This window comes from Pogona vitticeps, chromosome 12 (assembly GCF_051106095.1).
Source record: "Pogona vitticeps strain Pit_001003342236 chromosome 12, PviZW2.1, whole genome shotgun sequence".
NCBI classification, from domain to species: domain Eukaryota; kingdom Metazoa; phylum Chordata; class Lepidosauria; order Squamata; family Agamidae; genus Pogona; species Pogona vitticeps.
This window is the reverse complement of record NC_135794.1, coordinates 2,945,420-2,960,457: the sequence shown is the minus strand read 5'-3', so window position 1 is coordinate 2,960,457 and position 15,038 is coordinate 2,945,420. Positions and strand designations below refer to the sequence as shown.

The window sequence follows — 15,038 nt, the reverse complement described above, 5'->3', positions numbered from 1 at the left end:
CTTTTCCTTTCTTTGAGAGTCACCATGGAAAATGTTTTATTTTTTAAAGGAGTGATTTTAAAAATAGTCTAAAATGAGCAGCTAAGCAAGTTGCAGTGGGTGGGCGAACGGCACAAAGTTTTGGATCTGATATTGTGGAATGTCCTGCCAATGAAAACCATTCTTGTTTGGTTTCTGGTTTCCAGTAAAAAGGATGATTTGGGGGAGTGGAGTTAAAACACTGAGAGAAGGGCCCGCCTAAAATGGATTCCATGCTCAGATTCTTATCTCCGATGGCTTATGACAGCATTTGTGATCAAATGTATTCCTTGCTGATTTTCCCTTGAGCTATGTTTTAATGCTGGATTGCCATCGGAAAGTAGAATATCATTAAGATGTTTTGGAGGGGGGGGGAGCTTTTAAAATGTAAATGTGGCTTATAAATATTCCAGCAAATAACAAAACTAAAACACACAGGATGAGAATCACTCATGGATGGGGTTGCTTCATCAAATCCTGCCTTGGCCATGAACTCTTCATGTGGTGACAGGGAAGCTTGTTTTTGTGTAGCTTCAGTTCTGAGACCTCAAACAAGGCAACAAATGGGATCTGCAATAAACTGTTGTACAGTATTGTGATACTTCATCCCATTCCCCGCATTATATGGGATGTTTTTTTAGCCCTCACTTCAGGTCAAGCAACGTTCTTCAGCCCCTCAGTGGGTTGTTCTACAAGGGTTTTAGGATTTCTAAAGAATCTGGGATTCTCCCACATCTACTTCCAATGAACAGGGTTGTGTTGTTCTGGCTACATAAATGACTTTGCTCATGCCTGGATATTGAGCATACACAGAATGGTGAACTATCTGACCTATGGCATGCATTACTCCACGAACAACTGGGATGTAATAAAATCTGAATCTTTACTTTAGGGTCACTTTTCATGAAGCACCTTTCTTCTCATTGTTGAACTACAATGGGATGTACATGAATCTGTTTTATTTCATTAAGCTCCCTTCCAATGTATTATCTGTCCATAGTGGTTCTCTGGGGCCTTAGGATGAGGTGGGGAGGACAATCTTTCCCATGTCTAGTGTAGTAACTGCTAAGTTCCTTTTGACCAGGTGTTCTGGGTATTGAACCCTCCCCACCTCTTTTGCTTGGAAAACATGGCTCTTCCCTTGGTTAAACAACCTCCACTCCAACAATTGGCTGCAATCATTATAGGCACTATTAATATTAACAGTGGTTTAAATATTAAATTATATTCCTGCTGCATCCTCCAGCAGAAATATAAAACGAGCACGCCAACAATGAAGCTATAATGGGATTTCCTCTTTCCCAGAGCAGCTGAAACAATCAGCAAAGATGCCGGCACTCTTCCAAAGGACTGTGTTTCCTTCTGAGCGGTAGCACTGTCATTCTGGGGATGTGCCCTTTTAGGCAACACACATACATTCCCTAACATTTGATGCACACTTTTGGAAGGAGAGCATGCGCACACATGAGAAGGCTGTTGGTGCCTTCCATCCCCCAGCCTCATTCTGACCAAAAAGCAGTCCATGTTTTGTTAGCTCCTATGAGAGCTCCTCTATCCTTATAAAGGAAGAAGATGTAAAGCTGTTGTTTGTTAACAACCCAGCTTATGAAAACCAGGATTTGTTAATATTGGAAAGTGAAAGCATCATTTATTTATATGTATTTATTTATTTGACTTTTATACCACCCACCCATTTGGCTGCAAGGACCCTCTGGGCCTTGCATTTGCACTCAGCGCTTGCTGAGCTTGCAGCCTTCCCTCGTGTGTGAGATGGAAGATGAATGAATCCATTTTGTGCCCCCTCCCATGTGCAGGATTGGTACCTGGGGCTGGCAATGTCAGACTCCTTCTATGGCCCTCCAACTTTGCCAGTCCCTGGAGTCTCTTGGACCTACTGCTTCTCCTTTCCCCCGCCAGTTCACCGGCCTTGCCTTCTTCAGGCAAACAAGGCGTGAAAAGCACCAGGCACACCAATTGTGCCACATTTTTGCTGTTTGTGGTCAGTTTCCTGTGTGGGTGACAGATCATTTGACTTGGTGATCATGCCAGCAGTCTCTCAGCAGCAGCATCAAGAGTGGCCATAGGTTTTCAAATGGCAACAGAAAATAAAATGTAATTTATCTGGAGAATGAAATGAACATTTGGCAAGTGGATTGGTGAATGAGATCTGAAAGCCAGGATAAACTTTGTTACTCGTAAAGAGTGATCAGGAACTTTCTATATTTTTTAACACACATACAGAGGTTCACACCCACCCTTTTCACAAATTCACAGAATACACAGAAGGGCTTTCAGGACAACACAAGCTGTTTGTGGCCATTTCTGGAACCAAACATTGCACCCATTTTCTCCATAGGTTTTAACTGAATTACGTATTAGCTTACTGCAACTGAGAAGGATATTTTATAAAATGAAATCTATTGCCTTGAAGGGAGAAATTATACCCCCCCCCCAACGCGGCATACAAATAAGTGAGAAAAAGGTACATATATGAGTTCCTGGAGAGTCTGGAATTGTTATGGCATTTGACTACCATTCTCCGGATTCCCACAGCAAGTGACTATAAATATATATGCATTTTCCACCAGAGGCTGAAAAAATATTTTATGAAGTAAAACTTCCATCTTGGCTGAAAGATTCTGAGATCTGTAGCACTAACAAAGCAACTTTTACAAGATTTGCTTTCCAGGCTTAACTCAAACAATAAATCTATCAGTTTGGCTTTAGCAAAGTCTCTGCATTGTATGCCATCGGACTAGGTTAAAAACCATCTTCATTTATGGCTTCAAAAGGTGTAAACCAGATCCCTGTGCGCTTTGATGTTGAGCAGAAATATTTGCAAATTCACACAACAATTAAGTGTTTTTCTTTTGATGAGGTAGTATCTTCTTTTTTTCTGGATCCTTCCAAAGCTCCTTCTATTTGATAAGAAGTCTCTGTGGGATACCAGTCTGTTCTCTTTCTAAGGATGGCTGATCAAATAACAAAAACTGGAACATAATCCTGGGCAATTCAATATGATCCTATTCTTGAACAGTGGGGGCTATTTATTAATACAGCAGCTGAACATTGTGCCAGCCATAATGTTTTTTTGGTGGTAACAGTGGAGATGGGTGTGGGTCAGAAGAGCGGCATTGTATGCTTTCTAAAATGTGCACAAAAGATGCATTTAGTGAAAAAGAAGTCATTAAAGGAACAACAGAATAATATAAGGCAGCCCTGGAACCTTTATATCTACTTTTAAAAATATAGTTTTCATTCAGTGACCAGGACATGGATGGTGGACTCCCCATGAAATTTGCCCATTCCTTCATTTATATGTGGGACGTGGTTGTGCTGCAGGTTAAACCACAGAAGCCTCTGTACTTCAAGGTCAGAAGACCAGCCGTTGTAAGATCAAATCCATGTGACGGTGGGAGATCCCATCGCTTGTCCCAGCTCCTGCCAACCTAGCAGTTGGAAAGCATGTAAATATGAGGCAATAAATAGGTATCACCTCGGTGAGAAGGTAACGGCGTTCCATGTCTAGTCGCTGGCCACGTGACCACAGAAACTGTCTTCGGACAAATGCTGGCTCTATGGCTTGGAAATGGGGATGAGCACTGCACCCTAGAGTCGAACACGACTGGACTAAATGTCAAGGGGAACCTTTACCTTTCATTTATATATTTCAAAACAAACAATGTTTGATAGAATTCTTCACTTCTTGGGGGTAGATTGGCTGCAGTTAAATAAATTAAGTGTAATTGATTGATTGAGGATTAGGGTATGTAATTTAAGGAACAAAAGGAAATAGAGTATATTCTCTTTTTTGTTTGTTTGTTGTTTTTATTTATAGATCACCCCCTAGTGCTAAAGCATTCTCTGAGTGGTTTACAGCATAATTTTGTTTTCAGGAGTGCTCAAAAATTTCTCCAAATCTTAAAAAAGATTAGGAGAGGTTTGCGATTTATCAGAAAGTGTGTACAGTACTTTTCTTGCGTAAATAGAGACAGCTGGGGTGAGTGTTTCCGGCTGATATATGTATGCATAAATACACCTGTGTTGGGTAGAAAATAATAGAGTATCAAGTTCTTTATAGTTAGGGAACAGTCCTGGAAAACAGATTTCTGGAAACTGTTCTTAGCATGTGACCTCATGTTTTTTTTCTCAGTGCAGAAGCCGATTTCCTGCTGTGGTCCCAGCCTTTTCCTTCCTTTCCAGCAGATTATGAAAATGATAGAAACAGAGAATACTGATGTGACTTGGAAATAATATAGCATTCTGAATTAAGAAATTATGGTTGTAATCTACAGTCTTCCTTTGTTCATTTGTTTTTTTTCCCTACCTTTGGTTTACCTGGTCTCTCCCCCACCCCCACCCCCACCCCCTTTCATCTTTTTTAGCCAAATAAGGTTTCTGAGACATAGCCATGTCACAAGTCAAAAGCAGGCCGTGGATGTGAGCTATCATTTAGGGCAGGGGGGACAGATGTGACCCAGAGGGCACAATCTACTGGGAACTTCTCTTGCACACATCCTGTTGACGTAGGAACTTCTTCAGAGTGGCTTTTCATTTCAGGAATTTTTGTGTATAATGTGCTGTTATCAGTTAATTAGGAGAAGGCCATCATTTGGATCCCCCCATATGCACCAAAATGTTTCAAGGTAGCCATTATTTGTCCTTTTAAAAATGCATCAAGCAAATCTGCATAAACAGTACTGTAAATGGAATGCCTGGACTTAAAAATAAGCTAAGAAATACAGTAATTAATTAGATTGTTCCTTCCTGTAGTTGCTGTAGACGTTATCCAAAGACCCCTTGGAACTCATACTTCTCAACGATGTTTCAGTACCAAAACTCATGCCATTCAGTTAGATTAGAGCTCATTCTCAGGTAAAGCATTTGAAGAAGAACTTTGTTATTTAACCAACTCTTGACCCAGTGCAATCCAAGGTTCTGTTTTAGTTACAAACAAGGGTCCTGGAATTCAAGCTAGAATAAATCCGTTCTTGGCAGGATTAGGAAGCACCATGCTGAACTATAAAATTAATTTCTAAATTAAGTTCAGCTACCATCTTTAAACAACTGAAAATAAAAGTGTTTCAGTGATTAGTGCCTGAAAGAGAGATCACAAAATGTAAGATACAAAAGCTCCTTATGTGCAGTAAGCATGGGGAAGGCTGTACATGCTGTCCGTGTGGGTGCTATTGCCAAGATTATATGGTTCCCCATCTCCATACATTATGCAGTGGACGTCTGAGTCCAGAAGCCTATGCTAAAAGCCCTTCCACATGATCTGGAAACCCCATAATGGAGGGCTCCAACTTGTCTTGAAGGCTAATTGCACAAACCTGTATGAGGATAAGCCAAGGTTTTGGACTACACCTCCCATAAATCCTTACCACAGCCATGCTACAGACCCAAACATCTAGTGGGCCAAAGCTCCTCATCCTATTCAGATTTCACAGATAGTGTGAGCATATTGGGGATTGGGACCAGATCAGCAAGCCATGGTGTTGTATGAGACACTCCCCCTGTTCCCCCCTTTCTGGATGACACCTTCCTTCCTTCCTTCTAGTTTGTTTGTTAGCATAAGATCATAAAGGGACATAAGCAGAGCCATGCTGGACCAGACAAAGGCTTGTCTCGCCCAGCACCCTCTTTCCTCTTGTGGCCATCTGAATGCCTTTGAGAAGCTCACAAATAGGACATTGGTGCATTAGCACTCTTGGGTTTACGTGCCCGCACATTGTCTCTGGAGGCCACATATAGCCATCATAACTAGTAACCTTGATTTATCTAATCCTTTTTGGTGGCCATCACTGCATCCTGTGGTAGCAAATTCCATAATTACATTTCACACACAGTGTGACAGATGTCCTTTCTTCATTTTTCAACTTTTTAAAAGTAACGTACCAGATCTGTACATAACATTCCAAGTATGTTTTTTTAGAACAGTAAAGGCAGTTCTATTTTTTCATTCCTTTCACAGTGATCTCCCAATGGAATGTTCCATTTTTTAAGTGATGTGAGTTACTGTACTAAAGTTGCTAACATTCCTTAGGACTTCTCTCCCTTTCCAGGAATGTCTCCAGAGCAGGAGCTGGTAACTTCGTGGGGCTGGGAATCAATGTAACTGGCAAGGCAGGAGCCAGAGAAAATCTCACTTGTCGTAGTGAGAAACCGCTCTTTTCCAGTACAATAAGGGGACTGGATTTTTAATACAGGTGTGTGGGGACTTTATATCTTGCTTTACACAAGAACTGTAGGGTTCCTGGAGGGTTCAATACCCCTTTAAAAATGGAGGTCATACATTAGATCTTCCTTTCCTGGTTGTTTGGTAATTACATGTACAATAACTGGTTAATCTGTCTTGCATTAAGCCCTCCCTCTTTATTTGATGTTTTAAATTATTCCATAGTGATGAATAAAATAGTTTTCCTGGGGTTACTATTACTCCTTTTGCTTGGCATTTGCTATAGAAAATACGTGACATTTGCAGTTTTCTTTTTTGACTTTGCCCCGGTGGTCCAAGGGACCACAATCCTGTTTCCGCAAATTCTTTGCCTCTGGGCTCCCGGCAGTGCTTGTTCTGAATACAGCGGTGCTGCTTCATACTGTGCTAGGCCTGTGTGCGTGATCAAATTATGCCCTGCATGCATTCTTTAACCTGGCTTGAGTATTACAGGGTGGTTTATTGGAATTTAAGGCAGCGTTGTTGTTCCCCTAGGCCTCAAATTTAGGAAGCCCATAGCTGTTACAGTTAGGAGACAAGATAGCAGGAATCTGCCTTTTTTGAGCTAGAGTTTGGACAAGTTAACTTTGTTGGACTACAACTCCCAGTGGCCATGCTGGCTAGGAATATTTGTGTTTTGCACACAAAAAACAGGCCCAAAACTGTGGCAATAAATCCATTATTGTCACTGGGATACTTTTGTTCCTGCCAACTGAATGCATTGGGCGGGGGGCAGGGTGCTTCCTTGTGTTGTGGAGATACAGAAATGATGCATTCCCTATTGTCAGTAGGTTGGCCCCATACAAATGAATTACTGATGCTTCAAGAAATACAAGACATGCACATTTCACTCAAACAAACAAAGCTGCTAACCCTCAACGTAGGGGAATTCCTATGGGGTCAGAAAATATCCTAAGACTTATTCAAGTTATTGTTCTTTTTTCAAAATAAAAAATCTTAAGGCTTAATGAGCCTTTCTTCGAACCAAATAACTTCATATTATATCTATTTGCAGCCACGATACTGCCTTTAATTTCTTATCTGCCATCCTAAGTTTCTTTCAGGAGAATTTCTGTTTGCAAACTTTTAAGCTTTTCTTCTGCAGTCCCCGGGCTTTGTTCCATAACGGGGTGCTAGTAGGCGGCCATAAATACTTGATCTACGAGAAATCTGTGAATCCTACGAGATGCCAGCAGCCTATTCATTATTTTGGTCTTCCCGCAAGATCCTTCACAGAGCTTTGGAAGTGGTTGTTCTGCGCGTGTGAATGCGATGGCGGTGGGGGAGATGATGCAGAATGTGGGAAGAAAAAGAAAGAAAGAAAAATGCCCAGGGTCATCTAGCGGGGGAGGATGGGGGGGGGAGAGAGAGAACGTGGTCACTTCAAAGGCCGGCCGGCCGGGCGCTCGCCTTTGTGAGGGTGCGCCCGCGCCAAGCGCTGCCATCGCCGGTCCTCGCCTGCCTCTCTCCACGCTTCCCGGCTCTTCCCTCTCCCCCCCGCATGGCCGCTGATAGGCTCGCCCGATCCAGGAAACTCGGTGCCCCAGTCACCGCCAGGGTCCGCAGCCCGAACCATCGCGCCGAGGAGTCCGGGGGGGGAGTCCGGGGGGGAGAAAGAAGAGAGGCGGCCGAAGGTCTCTCCGCCTGGCGCCGCCTCTTCCCTCCGCAGCCCCGCCGCCGTTGTCCGGAGGGGAGCAAAGCAAAGCAAAGCAAGCAGAGGTGGTCCGGTTCGTGGTTGCGAAGCCCTCCTGTGAGGATGCCCGTCCCCTTTGCGAGAGGGGGAGGCAGCACTCGCGGCCCCCCTGCCAGCCTCCCTCCCGACCCTTAACGCCTTCCTCGCCGCTTCCCTCGGACCCGCGTGGGGCTCCGGCGGGCTGGAGCCGAAGGGCGCTGCGCCCCGCGCCCAGGAAGCCGAGGGCAAGCGAGGCGAGTGAGGAGTACAAGCCCGGCGGCGGCGGAGGAGGAGGAGGGGGGGGTTGGCTGCCTCGCCTTCCGTGCCCACCCCCACCATTTCTCTCCTCTCCCCCCGGCCGGGGAGGAGAGCGCGTGGGCCCTCCCGGCCAAGCCCGACGTGGGGCCGGGGCGGCTGCAGGGAGAGCGGGCGGGCGCGGAGGCGAGGGAGCGGCGGCCCGCCGGGCCCGTCTGTAGACGGGGGGCAGCCCCTCTCCGGCGCGCGCCGGCCGAGGGCGGGGAGCCGGCATCCCTCCTCCGCCTCTGCCTCCTCCTCCTGCCGCCGCCGCTCCTCCCCTCCTCTCCGTCCCTCCCTCCCTCCTCGGCCTTTCCGCACTTTGCTGCTTGTTGGGCGCCTTCTGCCCGCCTCTCCCGAAGGAGCCCCTGGACTTGCGAGCCCGCTCGACGCGCCCCTCCGCTGCCTCCGCTTCCCTCCTCCTCCTCCTCCTCCTGGCCGGGAGGATGGCGATGCGGGCGGCCGCGTGAAGAGGCGGCGGCGGCAGCGAAGTTTGGCGAGGGGGGGGGACACCCCCTCCTGCGCCCTCCCTTCCCCATCCCCAGCCGGCGAGCAGCGCTCCTGCGCGCCCGGTCCCTCCGTCCCTCCTCCTCCTCCTCCTCTTCCTCTCCCCCCTCCCTCCTTCGGGAACGGGAAGGAAACAAAATGTCTGCCCGAGCCGCAGCTGCTTCCACCAAGGTAAGCGCCCCAGCCGCCGCCGCCGCCGCCGCCTTCGGGGGCAGCCGTCGCCCGCTCGCCAGCCCCGCTGGCCCGGGCGAGAGAGGAGAGGAGGAGGCCGGCGCCCGGGCCCGTCCTCGGCCGCCGGGCGGGAGGGATGCCAGGGGAAGCAGGCAGGCGGGCAGGCAGGCAGGGACTTCTCCGGCGCCCCCAGCCTCGGCTGCAAGTTGGCCGGACTCTTCGCCCTTGCCCGCCCCGCTGGTGGTGATGGGACCGGGAGAAAGTGCGGGAGCCCGGCGGGAGGGGATGCCTGGCGGGCGGGCGGGCGGAGGGGAGGGACGGGAAGGGAAGGGCCCGGGACTGACCCCATGTATAAAGGGGGGGGGGAATATCCAGGCGGTCAGAACAAACCCGCCCCCCCCGGCGTGTTAACCGCCTGCTGGCCTTGTGGTGCGAGTTGCCCAGATCCGTGTTTGTGCTGTGAGGACGCCTTCATGAAAAGCCGCGGGTCCGTAGACCGTGAAGCCGGTGGGGGCCCCTCGCCTCGCCCGCCCCGTTGGTGTCCGCGGTGTGTGTCCTGGCTGTCTTGGAGCAGGAGGCGGACCCCCCCTTCCCCCTCACCCCCCCCAGTTCTTCCCTTTTTGTGCGATATATGTGCATCGACTCGCTCTTTACTGTTTGAAAAAAACGAGCCCCATGACTCCAACAGATGTCCCGAAACTGTCTCACAGTGATTTGAAAGCGATGAAAAAATGTATGAAATATTTAGGGGTGGGCTTGTGCCTGAGGTTAAATTTGTTATCCTCTTCAGCTTGGAAAGATGTAAACGGTTTCTCTATCACACATCCCTTCATCCCCCACAAACCTGTTGGATCAAGAGCTGGTTGGCGCTCTGAGATATATATATGGCCAGTCCCTTTCGGGTGACCAGTGGGGGAAAGCTGCCTCGTTTTGCCTCCTCTGTCTGTCTGTCTGTCTGTCTGTCTGTCTGTCTGTCTGTCTGTCTGTCTGTCTGTCAGGGCTTTGGTTTATTTCCACATGTGATCTCAAAGGGCGACCAACTTTTTACTTCGCTCTGCTTCTGTTTTCGCTCCTGTTCCCCTCCTTTTTTTGCTGTAGGACTGTACAGTACAATGAAAGAGGTGGTGGCAAGGGTTCCACCCTGTAATTTACCAGCCGGTCAGCTTTTAAATTGGATTTATTGGAGAGGAAACGTCCTCCCTTGTGTGCTTTTAAAAACAAGGACTGTGTATTATCACGCTGCTGCTGCGGGTGAAAGAGACTGGTAGGGAGTTGCAGTTTGGTCTGGTAGCCCTTGCAACAGAGCCTGTTGGGGAGGGTTCAGTTCCTAGCTAAATTGCCTGTTCTCTCTTGTGTTTTTGTCCAGGGTGTGAATGGAAATACTTTTAAAGCACGTGGGTTGTTTGTGTGTATTATGTGGGTGGGAAATGTTTTTCTACTCCAAAAGGATGTGCCCTTTCTCAGGAATTTCACATTAGGAATTCCTGAAACTGAAACAGCAGGTTTTGAAATTCCTGACAGACTGGATTTCTCAGTAACTCCTTCTGAATCAGCTGCTGGTGGCTTACTTTGCTGCCAATATATGTAGGGTGGTGCTTGGAGCTCAAGAGAGACTCCACCTGCTCTAGAGGTATGCGATACTGTTACAGGTGCATTTCATGGGGCGTGCTCTCTGACTTCCTTCTGTTCCTGCATGTGTGTGTTTCCTCTGGGAGGGTGGGGTAGAGTGGAACTGTTCAACAGGTTTCTCCTTGTCTGTGCAATTCTGAGTAGGAATTGCTGGCAACTCTATGTTTGAAAGCGGAAAAGAAACCTTTCCCCTCTTTTCTTGGAAATCCAAACGCTATTCCTAGTTCCTTTAGAGCCATCGTTAACATGAAGCGCTTCATGTTGAGGAATATTGTCAGAAAGCGGGAGTGAAACCGTCACTCCTCTGGGATACTGTGTAGTTTCGGTCAGATGTCATCTTCCGGTTATGTACTTGTACCTAACCATGTGCCTCTGTTACTGCACTAATGCAGTAGCGTTGCTGCTTGGCATGGATTCTTGGCATTAGCTTTGGTGTTTGGTGGCATTTGTGAATACTCATTTGCTCTTGAGTATCGGGTAGAGTTTCTGAAGTTTTTAACTTTAGTTTTGTTTGACTAGGCCTGCACTAAATGGGACAAACACATTTGCAAAAGCATCCAAAAAGATTGGTAGGAGTGTGTGGCTGCCTGCCTTTTCTTTTTTTAAATAAAAAATTTCAGCTACAGCTAGCCTTGATATGGCAATGTTTTTGGCTTTTACAAAGAACAGGAGAGTCTACCTCCATATGATTGCTGTTTTTATTCATTTTTTTTCTGTTTTGTGAGAACACAATGGGTGCTGCATTGGGATATAAATATGGCGAGGGGTGGTTCGTTTGTGCTTTCGTGTTGGTCATTGTTCTGAAGTAAAACATTCTTAGTTCTTCCTGTTTTTCATCCAGTGATTAGGAAATAAGGTTCATTAAAAGCACACACGCAGGGACATAAACACACACACAGTTTAACAGCGGATCTGAACTGCTGACTTCAAAGCATGCAACCTTCTCCCCTTAGAATAACTAAAAAAAAATTCCATTGCTCTGCTGCACCAAGTGATGATGGCTGCACAAGGTGACGTTTTAAAACAAGTAAACACAGTGTATTTGTGATTTTGAAAATGTTCCAGGCAATATTGGAATCAGTGAGTTTAGGCCTATTCAGGCTTGTTAATGCTGAAACTTCATCTGTCCATACATAGCTTTCTAGCAGTTACCTAGTGGGGAACCACACCACTATCTTTTAAAAAAATCAGATATCTGTGTGGCCATATAATACTGTAGGGAAGAGCATTAAAGTGTGTTGTTTCCTCAGTGTAGAAAGTCACGTGGGCTCTTGAGTAATGAACATTGTGAAGAATGTGTTGAGGAATATTGTTTTTTATTGCAGTAGAATTTTTTTTTTGTTATTTTATGCTATTGTTAGTTGTTACTAATAGAATATGTAGCTGGTGTGCCTGATTCCGTAGTTGTGTTTAGGGATATTGTATATATTCTGATGTACTTGTGTTTCAGTTTTGATACTAATTATTGTAGCGTGAATTAACATTGAAAAGTTTTGAGGTGTAAGTAGGAACAGAATTGTTGTATTCATTTCTCTGATATTCATCTACTGATTGTGTTTTGCTACCTCTTTTGAATGTTCTTTGAAAAACGAAGAGAATGTGGAGAGCAAGTGAAAGAGAAGTGGCTGGATGGTTTTTGACAAAAGAAAGGAACATTACATTTTGCGCTTTGTTTCCAAACAGGTGAACTGGTTGGAAGGGAAGCTCTTTGAATCTCATGTACTGCTACATGTCCACCACAACTAAAGAGGCCAGGATTTATTTATTTATTTATTTATTTATTTATTTATTTATTTATTTATTTATTTATTTATTTATTTATTTATTTAAAATATTTTTATCCCACCTTTCTCTCTAAAAGGGAGCCAAGGTGGCTTACATCATTAAAAAGAACAGTATTTAAAAGCTAAAAACAGTAAATATGCAAATATTCTAAAAGAATTAAACAGGTATTATACTGTATTTTAAAAAATGGTAAGTAAAATCAACATTAAAACACATTTAAAAGAACAGAACACAACAGTTCATTTAAAAATTCCTCTCAGTATAGCCCATCTTGGTTCAAAGAGACTTGCAAGACGTATGCTAATTAAAATAGAAATGGTTTTTAAATAGGAAATGCTTAGGTGTTGCTGCTGTAGCTCTCATTTCCACCCCCCCTCCCAATTTGCAAAATGGTTTTCTATTTTGGCAACTAAACTTTGGATGTGATAATTACCGTGTCACCTCTCTTTTGAAGAGGCTGTCCTCTAATTTGTCTAGGTGCTCCTCTGATAAAATTGAGAGTGAGAAAAGTAAGTGTGTTGCGAGAGTGTCTTTTCCTCCCTTTTGCTTCCTTTGATTTACACATAATTAAAATCAGACAACCCCAGTATCCATACAGTTTTGGATCACTAAGTGCAAATAAAAAATGTTTTTAAAATTGTCCCTTAGCAAATGGGTCGATGAATGAAATAAGGCAGGGCATTCTTTGGAAACTTTCTTTGTGCCACTGTCAGCTTGCTTTGCTTGACCTGACTCATGTTTTCCTTTCCTGAACTTCTCCACTAAAAAGTTCCAGGCCAACCTCCATTACCTCGAAGTGAAGACAGGCATCCATCCTGCAGTGTGGCAGTAGTGGCTTTAACATGCATTATTTTTCCTTGGTGGTGCATATCTATGCTCCACCAGGCTGTTTTTTCTGCGTAATAAAATAATGTTATTTAGCTTGATAACAATTCATGTTACCTTGTGTTCTAATCTTATTTGGCCTATGGCTGCAGTTGGGAGGCCTGATTTTATTTGGTTTGTTCACAGGAACAGAGGGAAATGGCTGCTTTAGGTTATCCATAATATGGTGTAGAGCAAATTACTTTTTCGATAACTGGCTTCATGTACAGGTTGGCTCACCATTGAAAGCAAATTGTGATAGCTGAAAATTTCCTTGTAGAGAGAAAAAATAAGCTAAAGGAACAGAAAATTCTTATATGTCCCTGGAGGCAATAAGTACCTGAATTTGTTGCAGTATGATGTGACTGTTTTTGTTTTTGTTTTGTGTTAGTGAATGAGTTTCGAATGGATTCCATGAAGAGTGGACTCAAGAACATATCATGAGGACTATCTAAATTGTGTCATGGGGTTTACTTGGAGAAGATGTTGAATGCCCAAATATCTTTTTCCAGTGTAGATAATTACTAATTAAAAGACCAATTACTGAGGTCTAGGCCTTGTTGACACCACTAGCCTGAACTGAGTTTGTATTTCCCAACTGGTGTAGTCCCCTGAATCATTGAGATTTATGCAAATGTCAACTCAATCATTCAGCAGTTGATTTAATGGATCAGTTCTAGTTCAGACTATCAGTTGGATTTAGACCATTGTCTTAACACCATGATGATGAAACCTGCATTGCAACATCTTGGTATTCCTGTTCTTTGAACTTTCAACCCTCAATTTCTGTATGCACAGTTCTCTGTTGTGTTCCAAAATATGTAGAAAAACAAACAGAATGGTCTTGTTAAAAGAGTATTGTTTTAATAGGCTTGTATATTTAGTATCGCTTACCAAAATAATTGCAAGAATCTTCAAACATATCTGCAAAACCAGTTTCTTGAGCAGATTGTGTGCAAAGTCAATATCATAAAATGACAAGGTAAAGGTAAAGGTTCCCCTTGACAATTTTTGTCCAGTCGTGTTCGACTCTAGGGGGCGGTAGCTCATCCCCATTTCCAAGCCACAGAGCCAGCGTTTTGTCCGAAGACAATCTTCCGTGGTCACATGGCCAGTGCGACTTAGACACGGAATGCTGTTACCTTCCCACCGAAGTGGTCCCTATTGATCTACTCGCATTTGCATGCTTTTGAACCGCTAGGTTGGCGGTAGCTGGGACAAGCGACGGGAGCTCACTCCGTCGCGTGGATTCGATCTTACGACTGCTGGTCTTCTGACCCTGCAGCACAGGCTTCTGCGGTTTAGCCCACAGCGCCACCACGTCCCCATAAAATGACAAGCTATTCCAAAATCTCATTTGAAAACTCCCACATACTTCCTGCTATATTGTGATTAAAAACTATTACCAGTTAAAAACAATATTGTATTCCTAATAAGTCAAGAAAGTAGCAAAATTGAAACATTGATCTTATTCTTCTCCCTCCATCCCAGGCTCTTGAAATCTCAGTTTTGCAATGTAGTAAATAAGAAGCTTAGGCTACACCTCTGGTGGAACAATTTTAGGCAGTTACACATAAGAGGACTACAATGTTAAATATAGCTATGAGCTGTGAGACTTCTGAACAAACAAGATTGGGATTGATGTGTAAGAGAATATTCGTCTTTTTAGAGTTATAACTGATATCTTTAAACTCATGCTTTTGGCTGAGAGCCAGTGTGGCAAAATGTGTTTTATATTGGACTGCAACATGGGAAATTGAGGGCCAGGTCTGTATTGAGGTGTGAAGTTCACTGGGTGACCTTGGGTTAGTCATTCTCTGTCAGTGCGGCCTCACACAGGTATCCTAAGTCTAAAATGGGGTGGTTGGCTGGGGGAGAAGG

The 15,038-nt window shown here is 44.8% G+C and overlaps 1 protein-coding gene across 19 annotated transcripts in view; it reads left to right on the top strand.

Moving 5' to 3' along the window:
* Positions 1-15,038, top strand: part of TJP1 (tight junction protein 1) — a 186,391-nt gene that overhangs the window by 79,450 nt on the left and 91,903 nt on the right. The window contains exon 1 of one of the 19 annotated variants that reach the window (XM_078381181.1): positions 7,971-8,161. The exons of 14 other annotated variants lie outside the window; for them this stretch is intronic. Coding sequence is in view for 1 of the 5 variants with exons in the window: in XM_078381173.1 (XP_078237299.1) it covers positions 8,847-8,879 (33 nt within the window). In the remaining 4 variants the exon portion in view is untranslated. Of the gene's footprint in view, positions 1-7,970; positions 8,162-8,528; positions 8,880-11,398; positions 11,519-15,038 lie in introns of those variants that run through there. 4 more of the 19 variants (XM_078381173.1, XM_078381178.1, XM_078381177.1 and 1 more) reach the window with 4 other exon arrangements.